This window comes from Carcharodon carcharias, chromosome 19, assembly GCF_017639515.1.
Source record: "Carcharodon carcharias isolate sCarCar2 chromosome 19, sCarCar2.pri, whole genome shotgun sequence".
Lineage (NCBI taxonomy): Eukaryota > Metazoa > Chordata > Chondrichthyes > Lamniformes > Lamnidae > Carcharodon > Carcharodon carcharias.
The window spans coordinates 83,952,212-83,964,321 of NC_054485.1; the positions used below are offsets into that span (position 1 = coordinate 83,952,212).

The 12,110-nt window shown below is 54.3% G+C and overlaps 1 protein-coding gene across 1 annotated transcript in view; it reads left to right on the forward strand.

The window, feature by feature from the left end:
• The first annotated feature begins 491 nt into the window (after window positions 1-491).
• The window catches only part of LOC121291262 (E3 ubiquitin-protein ligase TRIM39-like), a 40,004-nt gene continuing 28,385 nt past the window's right edge, over window positions 492-12,110 (forward strand). The window contains exons 1-2 of the mRNA XM_041212334.1: window positions 492-893; window positions 11,520-11,609. Coding sequence (XP_041068268.1) covers window positions 492-893; window positions 11,520-11,609 — 492 coding nt within the window. The remainder of the gene's footprint in view (window positions 894-11,519; window positions 11,610-12,110) is intronic.

Sequence of the window (12,110 nt, forward strand, 5' to 3'; positions counted from 1 at the left end):
CTAAGGAAAAATAGAAGAGAGGTGAAATATAAACTGGTTTAAGGGGGAGGGGGTGGGACAGGTAGAGCTGGATAGAGGGCCAGTGATAGGTGGAGATAGCCAAATGATGTCATAGACAAAAGGACAAAGAGGTGTTGACGGTGGTGATATTATCTAAGGAATGTGCTAATAGGTGACATTAAGGGTAGAAAGCAGGACGAGCAAGGGACAGATAGCCCTAGTGGGGGTGGGGTGGGGGGGAAGGGGTCGAAATAGGCTAAAAGGTTTTCTATTGGACAGCTCGCCTTTATAAGGCAGTTGGAGGAGGAGGAGGAGGAGCAGGGAGGGCTGGACAGTCTTGGGACTTAGACAGCAGCGCTGATGGAGCAGCAGTGTTGCAGTGGGGGTGAGCACTGCTCCTAGGATCTACCACACTCCAGCCTGCGGGGCAGACCTTGGTCCTTCAGACAGAGAGAGAGAGACGGTCACAAAAGCGAGCAAAGCCAGGCGAGATGGCGTGCGAGGAAGAGATAAACAAACTGAAGGAGCAGGTCACCTGCGCCCTGTGCGGGCAGCTCTTCAAGGAACCGGTCACCATGGGCTGCGGCCACACCTCCTGCAAGGACTGCCTGAACAAGATAGTCATCGGCAAGGACGGCAAGGTGAGCTGCCCGACCTGCTCGGCCGACTGCTCGCCCGTCGACATCGTGGACAACGAGCTGGCCACCAAGCTGGTCGAGACCCTCAAGAAGATCCTGGAGCTGAAGCCGGACGTGGGCGACGACTGCCAGAAGCACAACCTGCCCTACACCGTCTTCTGCCTGGACGACATGAGGCTCATGTGCGATAAGATGGCCAAGGAGCACCCGAACTGCCGGACCATCCCCATCAAGGAGGCGGCCGAGCGGTTCAAGGTAACCCTGTTCTTGCTTGGCCTAAATAGCCAAGTGGTTATGGAACTGGGTTTGTAACCCCAAGATCAAGAATTCAAATCTCACAATGGCAAAACTATGAAACAATGTAACTTCATCTGAAACAGATGGAAACGGGTTTGTACTCGAAAGAGTTACCCAACAATTTTATCTAATTCCATTTGGTCTACAAATGGGAGAGCTGGATTCAGGTTCCAGTCTCTGGAGGAGTGTGTTCGAATCCCACCGCTCCCAAATTTTCAGTTGCTTCCCACTTTAGTCAGGGCTGCCCCCTGTCTGGCCAGTTGTATTCTATTTGCGTGGAGCCTTTCCTGCGCCTCTTGCGGAGGAGGTTGTCGGGATTGGTTCTGCGCGGGCCGGGCATCGGGGTGGTCCTTTCGGCTTACGCCGATGACGTGCTCCTTATGTTTAGTGACCCGGCTGACCTGCGGAGGATGCGCGAGTGCCAGAAGGTCTACTCTGCCGCTTCATCTGCCAGGATCAACTGGGGTAAATGTTCTGGACTCCTGGTCGGTCAGTGGCAGATGGATCCCCTACCCGAGGAGCTCAGGCCTTTCACCTGGAGCAGGACCAGCCTCCTCTACCTGGGGGTCCATCTCTGCCCCGCTGAGGAATCCTGGCCGGCAAACTGGCAGGAACTGGAGACGAAAGTCACCGCTCGCCTGCGGCGCTGGACAGGACTGCTCCGAGTGCTATCTTACCGGGGTCGAGTTCTGGTCATAAACCAGCTGATCGCCGCCATGTTGTGGTATCGGCTGGTCACTTTGACCCCTCCCCCGGACTTTGTCACAAGAATCCAGAGATTGTTAGTCGACTTCTTCTGGGACAAAAGATTGCACTGGGTCGCTGCCGAGGTTCTGAGTCTCCCGCTTAGGGAGGGTGGTCAGGCGCTAGTGTGCCTACGCACACAGGTGGCGACTTTCCGCCTTCAGACCCTGCAGCGATACCTCTACGTTGAGCCTCCTCCTAGATGGTGTGCCCTGATGACGTATTTCTTCCGTCAGGTGCACGGCCTGAATTATGACGTGCAGCTCCTGTTTATAGAACAGCTGGGCCTCGGTGGCTTCTTGCAGGCGTTGCCCGTCTTTTACCAGGACCTGATCAAAGTCTGGAAAGTGGTCGCCTCGCGACGCAGCTCTCCCCCGTCAGGAGTAGCGGCTATCGTCAGAGAGCCGCTGCTCAGGAATCCGCCCCTCCGTCCTTTTCAGTGGTTGGCGGAGAGGAGGGCTGTGGCCGCAGGGGTGACCAGGATCGGGGACGTGCTGGGTGGCGGAGGACTGGGCTGGATGCTCCCGCAGGAGTTGGCGCGACGCGCGTCTGTGAGTGTCCAGGTCGCAGCCGATGCCATCCAAGACCTGAGAACGGTCGTGCTCGGACCCGACGTTATTTTGGGTCTTGAGGTGGCCCAGGTGCGCGGTGGTCTTCCGTCTGAGCGTTCCCCTGTTCGGACGGAATTCCACATTGGCCCCAAGCCCCGAACCCTCCCTCGGGTGCTGGTGCCCCGCAATATGAGCCGCCTCGGGGACATGCCCTCTGTGCCTTTTGGCACAGCAAAGAGGGGCTTTTTGTATGGACTGCTGCTGCACACCTTCCATTTTCTCGCCCTTGTCCGTCGACCGGACACGCCCTGGCGTGCCTTGTTGCCGTCCGGCGGCGGAGGCCCTCGATGGGAGGCCCTCTACGGAGGTGTCCTCCCCCTTTCTATCGGGGACCTGGGTTGGAGGGTGTTGCATGCAGCAGTCCCTTATAATAAGAGGATGCATAGGTTCACGGACTCTCAGGACACATGCCCTTTTTGCGGTCTTGTGGAGTCCGTGGACCATGTATACATAGGGTGTTGTAGGCTGCACTCCCTTTTTAGTTATTTGAAAAACCTTTTATTGATGTTTTGTTTGCACTTCAGCCCCACGCTCCTGATCTATGGGCACCCGGTGCGGAAGGGGGTCGAGAAGGAGGAGGACCTCCTCGTGAACCTGCTCCTGGGCCTGGCCAAGTTGGCCATTAACAGGTCCAGGCAGCGGGCGATCGACCGGGGAGTCCCGCCCGATTGTTTGTCCCTCTTCCGCGGCTACGTTCGCTGCCGGATGTCCCTGGAGAAGGAGCACGCGGTGTCTGCTGGCACTCTCGAGGCCTTCCGTGCTCGGTGGGCACCGCGGGGACTGGGGTGTTTTGTTGACCCCTTTAATCACATTTTGATTTAAAGTTTGTAAGTTTCCTTTAAACTTTGTTCTTGGTTTTACAGCTGACCTGAATTAGGGGCTGTGCCTGATTTATCCCAATTTTGTTGATTTGGTTTTCATTTAAAAGATTATCAAGAGTTCAAATCTCACAATGGCAAACTATGAAACAATGTAACCCTGTTCTTGTGGGGGAGGGAGGGGGGAGGTGAGGGGAAAATGATGGGGGGGAAAGGAGAGGGGAAAATGAGGGGGGAGAGGGGGAGGGAAAATGGGGAGGAGAGGGGAAAATGAGAGGAGAGATGGGTAAATGGGGAGGGGGAGGGCAGAATGTGTTGGAAGTGGGGGGGAAAGTTCAACATTTTCAAATCCCAGTAAAAATCAGTCATACTGGAGCTCCATTTTTAGGTAAGTTTGGACCACTTTTACTGGTATCTTTCATTTCCAAGGTCTGCTGTTTTTCCCCCTTTGGGAGCAGAATTCTGCAGCTGCTGGAAATCTGAAATAAAAACAAAATAGTGGGGGTGGGGTGGGGAAACTGAAGGGAGGGAGAAATGTGAGGGGTTTTATAATGTTAACAATGGGGGTGGCTTGGGAAATAGGGTAGACGGTGGGAGAGATTAAATAACAAGAATGTCACAGAACAAAAGGCAATTTATATAGCATTTTTCACAACCACCAGATGTCTCAAAGTGCTTTTCAAGCCCACAAAGTGCTTTTTGGAGTGTGTCCGCTGTTAGCGGGGGTGCCAATTAGCACGCAGCCATCTCCTGAAAGCAGCAATGTAACAATGACCCGGATAACCCGTAATTTTGTGATATTGATTGAGGGGTAAATACTGGGCAGGATGCCAGCAATAACTCCCGAGCTCTTCTTCGAAACTGTGCCATGGGGTCTTCTCTATCCACACAAGCTGGCAGGTGGGGCCTCAGTTTAATGTCTCATCCGTAAGACAACACCTCTGACAGTGCAGCACTCCCTCAGTACTGTGCTGCAGTGTCAGTCTGGATTCAGGTTTGCCCTGAAGTGGTACTTGAATGTGTTCTCAGCCAGAGAGATGATTATCAACTGAGCTACAGCTAGCATTTAAATTTGTACCCAACTGGGCACACTGGGCAGAGTTAATAAAGGGAAATGGGTTAGCAAGTTACATTGTGTAAGTAGTGGAGGCAGTGGCATAGTGGTATCGTCACTGGACTAGTATTCCAGAGACTCAGGGTAATGCTCTGGCGACCTGGGTTGGAATCCCACCAAGGCAGGTGAATCCAATGAAAAAATCTGGAATTAAAAGTTTGATGATGACCATGAAACCATTGTCGATTGTTGTAAAAACCCACCTGGTTCACCACTGCCCTTTAGGGAAGGAAATCTGCCGTCCTTACCCAGTCTCAGCTACATGTGACTCCAGACCCACAGCAATGTGGTTGACCTCTTAAATGCCCTCTGAACAAGGGCAATTAGGGATGGGCAATAAATGCTGGCTAAGCCAGCGACACCCACATCTCAGGACTGAATTTTTTTAAAAAGCCATCCAGCCTAACCCCACTTTCTGGCTCTCAGTCCGTAGCCTTCTAGGTTATGGCACTTCCAAGTGCAAATCTCAAAGCCTGCCCTATTAAGACTTGCTTTGCAGTGTGAACAAGCTGTCAAATGCTTTAGTATCCACTAAACCAGTGTTGGCAGAGAGGGGATCCATGGTTGCGTGGGTGGAGTGGGGTGAGGGGGCATCTGAGGATGTGAGGCTAACATGGTAATTCCAAAGGGCAACATTGATCGAACGTGCTGGGCAAGCAAGTAACTGATGGGATGAGTGGCCATGTTGGTTGCACGTCCTGCCCCCTTATATTTACTATTGGAATGAGTGGAGTGTAAAATCAGGTAAGGTGCAATTCCAGCATTCCATCAAATTGGGTGGGATCCCTGTCCAGTAAGCCATGCTAAATTTGCTCCAAGTTTAATTGTCAATGTGCCAGGCTGGGAACTGTGAGTGAGTATGCACTTGGCCTGTGGTTTCAGAGATGTTTAAGGGGCCCTGGAAGTTTGCAGAGGGATCTTGGGGATGTGTCAGTAGTTTTAGGGGTTCCCCAGGGAGTGTGTATTTGCAGGGGGGAATTTCTGGGGGAGTGTGTATTTGCAGGGGGGAATTTCTGGGGGAGTGTGTATTTGCAGGGGGGAGTTTCTGGGGGAGTGTGTATTTGCAGGGGGGAGTTTCTGGGGGAGTGTGTATTTGCAGGGGGGAGTTTCTGGGGGAGTGTGTATTTGCAGGGGGGAGTTTCTGGGGGAGTGTGTATTTGCAGGGGGGAGTTTCTGGGGGAGTGTGTATTTGCAGGGGGGAGTTTCTGGGGGAGTGTGTATTTGCAGGGGGGAGTTTCTGGGGGAGTGTGTATTTGCAGGGGGGAGTTTCTGGGGGAGTGTGTATTTGCAGGGGGGGAGTTTCTGGGGGAGTGTGTATTTGCAGGGGGGGAGTTTCTGGGGGAGTGTGTATTTGCAGGGGGGGAGTTTCTGGGGGAGTGTGTATTTGCAGGGGGGGAGTTTCTGGGGGAGTGTGTATTTGCAGGGGGGGAGTTTCTGGGGGAGTGTGTATTTGCAGGGGGGGAGTTTCTGGGGGAGTGTGTATTTGCAGGGGGGGAGTTTCTGGGGGAGTGTGTATTTGCAGGGGGGGAGTTTCTGGGGGAGTGTGTATTTGCAGGGGGGGAGTTTCTGGGGGAGTGTGTATTTGCAGGGGGGGAGTTTCTGGGGGAGTGTGTATTTGCAGGGGGGGAGTTTCTGGGGGAGTGTGTATTTGCAGGGGGGGAGTTTCTGGGGGAGTGTGTATTTGCAGGGGGGGAGTTTCTGGGGGAGTGTGTATTTGCAGGGGGGGAGTTTCTGGGGGAGTGTGTATTTGCAGGGGGGGAGTTTCTGGGGGAGTGTGTATTTGCAGGGGGGGAGTTTCTGGGGGAGTGTGTATTTGCAGGGGGGGAGTTTCTGGGGGAGTGTGTATTTGCAGGGGGGGAGTTTCTGGGGGAGTGTGTATTTGCAGGGGGGGAGTTTCTGGGGGAGTGTGTATTTGCAGGGGGGGAGTTTCTGGGGGAGTGTGTATTTGCAGGGGGGGAGTTTCTGGGGGAGTGTGTATTTGCAGGGGGGGAGTTTCTGGGGGAGTGTGTATTTGCAGGGGGGGAGTTTCTGGGGGAGTGTGTATTTGCAGGGGGGGAGTTTCTGGGGGAGTGTGTATTTGCAGGGGGGGAGTTTCTGGGGGAGTGTGTATTTGCAGGGGGGGAGTTTCTGGGGGAGTGTGTATTTGCAGGGGGGGAGTTTCTGGGGGAGTGTGTATTTGCAGGGGGGGAGTTTCTGGGGGAGTGTGTATTTGCAGGGGGGGAGTTTCTGGGGGAGTGTGTATTTGCAGGGGGGGAGTTTCTGGGGGAGTGTGTATTTGCAGGGGGGGAGTTTCTGGGGGAGTGTGTATTTGCAGGGGGGGAGTTTCTGGGGGAGTGTGTATTTGCAGGGGGGGAGTTTCTGGGGGAGTGTGTATTTGCAGGGGGGGAGTTTCTGGGGGAGTGTGTATTTGCAGGGGGGGAGTTTCTGGGGGAGTGTGTATTTGCAGGGGGGGAGTTTCTGGGGGAGTGTGTATTTGCAGGGGGGGAGTTTCTGGGGGAGTGTGTATTTGCAGGGGGGGAGTTTCTGGGGGAGTGTGTATTTGCAGGGGGGGAGTTTCTGGGGGAGTGTGTATTTGCAGGGGGGGAGTTTCTGGGGGAGTGTGTATTTGCAGGGGGGGAGTTTCTGGGGGAGTGTGTATTTGCAGGGGGGGAGTTTCTGGGGGAGTGTGTATTTGCAGGGGGGGAGTTTCTGGGGGAGTGTGTATTTGCAGGGGGGGAGTTTCTGGGGGAGTGTGTATTTGCAGGGGGGGAGTTTCTGGGGGAGTGTGTATTTGCAGGGGGGGAGTTTCTGGGGGAGTGTGTATTTGCAGGGGGGGAGTTTCTGGGGGAGTGTGTATTTGCAGGGGGGGAGTTTCTGGGGGAGTGTGTATTTGCAGGGGGGGAGTTTCTGGGGGAGTGTGTATTTGCAGGGGGGGAGTTTCTGGGGGAGTGTGTATTTGCAGGGGGGGAGTTTCTGGGGGAGTGTGTATTTGCAGGGGGGGAGTTTCTGGGGGAGTGTGTATTTGCAGGGGGGGAGTTTCTGGGGGAGTGTGTATTTGCAGGGGGGGAGTTTCTGGGGGAGTGTGTATTTGCAGGGGGGGAGTTTCTGGGGGAGTGTGTATTTGCAGGGGGGGAGTTTCTGGGGGAGTGTGTATTTGCAGGGGGGGAGTTTCTGGGGGAGTGTGTATTTGCAGGGGGGGAGTTTCTGGGGGAGTGTGTATTTGCAGGGGGGGAGTTTCTGGGGGAGTGTGTATTTGCAGGGGGGGAGTTTCTGGGGGAGTGTGTATTTGCAGGGGGGGAGTTTCTGGGGGAGTGTGTATTTGCAGGGGGGGAGTTTCTGGGGGAGTGTGTATTTGCAGGGGGGGAGTTTCTGGGGGAGTGTGTATTTGCAGGGGGGGAGTTTCTGGGGGAGTGTGTATTTGCAGGGGGGGAGTTTCTGGGGGAGTGTGTATTTGCAGGGGGGGAGTTTCTGGGGGAGTGTGTATTTGCAGGGGGGGAGTTTCTGGGGGAGTGTGTATTTGCAGGGGGGGAGTTTCTGGGGGAGTGTGTATTTGCAGGGGGGGAGTTTCTGGGGGAGTGTGTATTTGCAGGGGGGGAGTTTCTGGGGGAGTGTGTATTTGCAGGGGGGGAGTTTCTGGGGGAGTGTGTATTTGCAGGGGGGGAGTTTCTGGGGGAGTGTGTATTTGCAGGGGGGGAGTTTCTGGGGGAGTGTGTATTTGCAGGGGGGGAGTTTCTGGGGGAGTGTGTATTTGCAGGGGGGGAGTTTCTGGGGGAGTGTGTATTTGCAGGGGGGGAGTTTCTGGGGGAGTGTGTATTTGCAGGGGGGGAGTTTCTGGGGGAGTGTGTATTTGCAGGGGGGGAGTTTCTGGGGGAGTGTGTATTTGCAGGGGGGGAGTTTCTGGGGGAGTGTGTATTTGCAGGGGGGGAGTTTCTGGGGGAGTGTGTATTTGCAGGGGGGGAGTTTCTGGGGGAGTGTGTATTTGCAGGGGGGGAGTTTCTGGGGGAGTGTGTATTTGCAGGGGGGGAGTTTCTGGGGGAGTGTGTATTTGCAGGGGGGGAGTTTCTGGGGGAGTGTGTATTTGCAGGGGGGGAGTTTCTGGGGGAGTGTGTATTTGCAGGGGGGGAGTTTCTGGGGGAGTGTGTATTTGCAGGGGGGGAGTTTCTGGGGGAGTGTGTATTTGCAGGGGGGGAGTTTCTGGGGGAGTGTGTATTTGCAGGGGGGGAGTTTCTGGGGGAGTGTGTATTTGCAGGGGGGGAGTTTCTGGGGGAGTGTGTATTTGCAGGGGGGGAGTTTCTGGGGGAGTGTGTATTTGCAGGGGGGGAGTTTCTGGGGGAGTGTGTATTTGCAGGGGGGGAGTTTCTGGGGGAGTGTGTATTTGCAGGGGGGGAGTTTCTGGGGGAGTGTGTATTTGCAGGGGGGGAGTTTCTGGGGGAGTGTGTATTTGCAGGGGGGGAGTTTCTGGGGGAGTGTGTATTTGCAGGGGGGGAGTTTCTGGGGGAGTGTGTATTTGCAGGGGGGGAGTTTCTGGGGGAGTGTGTATTTGCAGGGGGGGAGTTTCTGGGGGAGTGTGTATTTGCAGGGGGGGAGTTTCTGGGGGAGTGTGTATTTGCAGGGGGGGAGTTTCTGGGGGAGTGTGTATTTGCAGGGGGGGAGTTTCTGGGGGAGTGTGTATTTGCAGGGGGGGAGTTTCTGGGGGAGTGTGTATTTGCAGGGGGGGAGTTTCTGGGGCAGTGTGTATTTGCAGGGGGGGAGTTTCTGGGGCAGTGTGTATTTGCAGGGGGGGAGTTTCTGGGGCAGTGTGTATTTGCAGGGGGGGAGTTTCTGGGGCAGTGTGTATTTGCAGGGGGGGAGTTTCTGTGGGAGTGTGTATTTGCAGGGGGGGAGTTTCTGGGGGAGTGTGTATTTGCAGGGGGGGAGTTTCTGGGGGAGTGTGTATTTGCAGGGGGGGAGTTTCTGGGGGAGTGTGTATTTGCAGGGGGGGAGTTTCTGGGGGAGTGTGTATTTGCAGGGGGGGAGTTTCTGGGGGAGTGTGTATTTGCAGGGGGGGAGTTTCTGGGGGAGTGTGTATTTGCAGGGGGGGAGTTTCTGGGGGAGTGTGTATTTGCAGGGGGGGAGTTTCTGGGGGAGTGTGTATTTGCAGGGGGGGAGTTTCTGGGGGAGTGTGTATTTGCAGGGGGGGAGTTTCTGGGGGAGTGTGTATTTGCAGGGGGGGAGTTTCTGGGGGAGTGTGTATTTGCAGGGGGGGAGTTTCTGGGGGAGTGTGTATTTGCAGGGGGGGAGTTTCTGGGGGGGTGTGTATTTGCAGGGGGGGAGTTTCTGGGGGGGTGTGTATTTGCAGGGGGGGAGTTTCTGGGGGGGTGTGTATTTGCAGGGGGGGAGTTTCTGGGGGGGTGTGTATTTGCAGGGGGGGAGTTTCTGGGGGGGTGTGTATTTGCAGGGGGGGAGTTTCTGGGGGGGTGTGTATTTGCAGGGGGGGAGTTTCTGGGGGGGTGTGTATTTGCAGGGGGGGAGTTTCTGGGGGGGTGTGTATTTGCAGGGGGGGAGTTTCTGGGGGAGTGTGTATTTGCAGGGGGGCAGTTTCTGGGGGAGTGTGTATTTGCAGGGGGGAGTTTCTGGGGGAGTGTGTATTTGCAGGGGGGGAGTTTCTGGGGGAGTGTGTATTTGCAGGGGGGGAGTTTCTGGGGGAGTGTGTATTTGCAGGGGGGGAGTTTCTGGGGGAGTGTGTATTTGCAGGGGGGGAGTTTCTGGGGGAGTGTGTATTTGCAGGGGGGGAGTTTCTGGGGGAGTGTGTATTTGCAGGGGGGGAGTTTCTGGGGGAGTGTGTATTTGCAGGGGGGGAGTTTCTGGGGGAGTGTGTATTTGCAGGGGGGGAGTTTCTGGGGGAGTGTGTATTTGCAGGGGGGGAGTTTCTGGGGGAGTGTGTATTTGCAGGGGGGGAGTTTCTGGGGGAGTGTGTATTTGCAGGGGGGGAGTTTCTGGGGGAGTGTGTATTTGCAGGGGGGGAGTTTCTGGGGGAGTGTGTATTTGCAGGGGGGGAGTTTCTGGGGGAGTGTGTATTTGCAGGGGGGGAGTTTCTGGGGGAGTGTGTATTTGCAGGGGGGGAGTTTCTGGGGGAGTGTGTATTTGCAGGGGGGGAGTTTCTGGGGGAGTGTGTATTTGCAGGGGGGGAGTTTCTGGGGGAGTGTGTATTTGCAGGGGGGGAGTTTCTGGGGGAGTGTGTATTTGCAGGGGGGGAGTTTCTGGGGGAGTGTGTATTTGCAGGGGGGGAGTTTCTGGGGGAGTGTGTATTTGCAGGGGGGGAGTTTCTGGGGGAGTGTGTATTTGCAGGGGGGGAGTTTCTGGGGGAGTGTGTATTTGCAGGGGGGGAGTTTCTGGGGGAGTGTGTATTTGCAGGGGGGGCAGTTTCTGGGGGAGTGTGTATTTGCAGGGGGGAGGCATCTCTGAGAAGTGTGTATTTGTTTCATTCCATAGAGATATGTTGAGCTTCAATTTCCCCTTCCCCACTACCCACTATTTCCCAACACTCCAATGGTGTCAGCCAGTGCTCAGTGCGTATCATACTTGTCTTTCAATCAGAATATTATGGGTTCAAGTCTCACCTCAAAATCTTCAGTGCAAAACGTTGACTGTTGCTCACAACACAGTACCTAGGGAGTGCTACACTGTCAGAGGTGCTGCCTTTGGCTTATGATATTATTCCGAGGCCCTGCTGACCCCCTCAGGTGGAGGTAGCAGATCCCATGGTACTTTTTTTTTCAAAGAAGACCTGGGAGTCCTCCCCAGCCTCTTGGCCCAATATTTATCCCTACATTCACATCACTTAAAAATACCAGAATACCTCGTCATTCTCTCATTGCAGTCTGTGGGAGCCTGCTGTGTGTAAATTCACTGCCATTTTTCCTACATGAGAATTAACGGAGATAGGATTATGCAGGAAGGTGGGGTTGGGGTCAAAGATCAGCCATGATCTAATTGAATGGTGGAGCAGGCTCGAGGGGCTGAATGGTCTGCTCCTGCCCCTCTTTCTTATGTGGATTACAACAATGACTACATGTCAAAGGAACTTTTTGACTATAGTGCAACGGGATGTCCTGGGGAGGTGAAAGGCGCTGCATAAATGCAAGCCCCTCTCTTTTTTTTTCTTAAATGTTCAGAGACGCTGAACCAGCACTTCCTGTTCCTGCTTCGGATTTCCGACGATCCTCCTTTCCCTTCCCTTGAAAGAGTCGGTGTGCTCTCTGACAGGACACCCTCTGGTGATGGTCTTCCCCCTCTCCCTCCCGCCCCCATTTAACCCCCTTGGCTTTGTGCGTTTCAGGAGAAGCTTCAGCAAGCCTTGGAAAATCTAGAGACCGTAGCTAAAGAAAATGTCGGCCGTGATGAGCAAATGAACCTCATAGACCTGAAGGTGAGATGGGGTTGGCGGGGTGGGGGGTGGGGGGGGGGGGTGTCATGTGTTGGTGGGGGGAAGGTTGGGAAGAGGTCACAATGTGCAGCAATGACCTTGTCACCCAGTGGAATGTGTGCTCGGCTACTGAGCAAGGAGTGTAGAAATCTAGGGGTTAACCTGCATCACATTCTACACTAATCCACAAAATGGGTCCTTGGTTGCTCATCTACTCCACACACTGCCCAGTTTCCCTCTCTATATAATGCCGATAGATTGGGGTCACTAAAGTATTGAACAACAGGGTATAGAGGAGTCAGTTGAAGTACAGTAGCAAAAGAATGGGAATGGTAAAACCAGTCACCAAAGCAGAGAGTCTGTGTTAAGGGTAGACTGACGAAAGGTCTTATACAATTTTGTTTTGGTCTCCTTATTTAAGGAAGGATGTAAGTGCATTTGAGGCGGTTCAGAGGAGGTTTACTAGATTGATATCTGGAATGAGTGGGTTGTCTTATGAGAAAG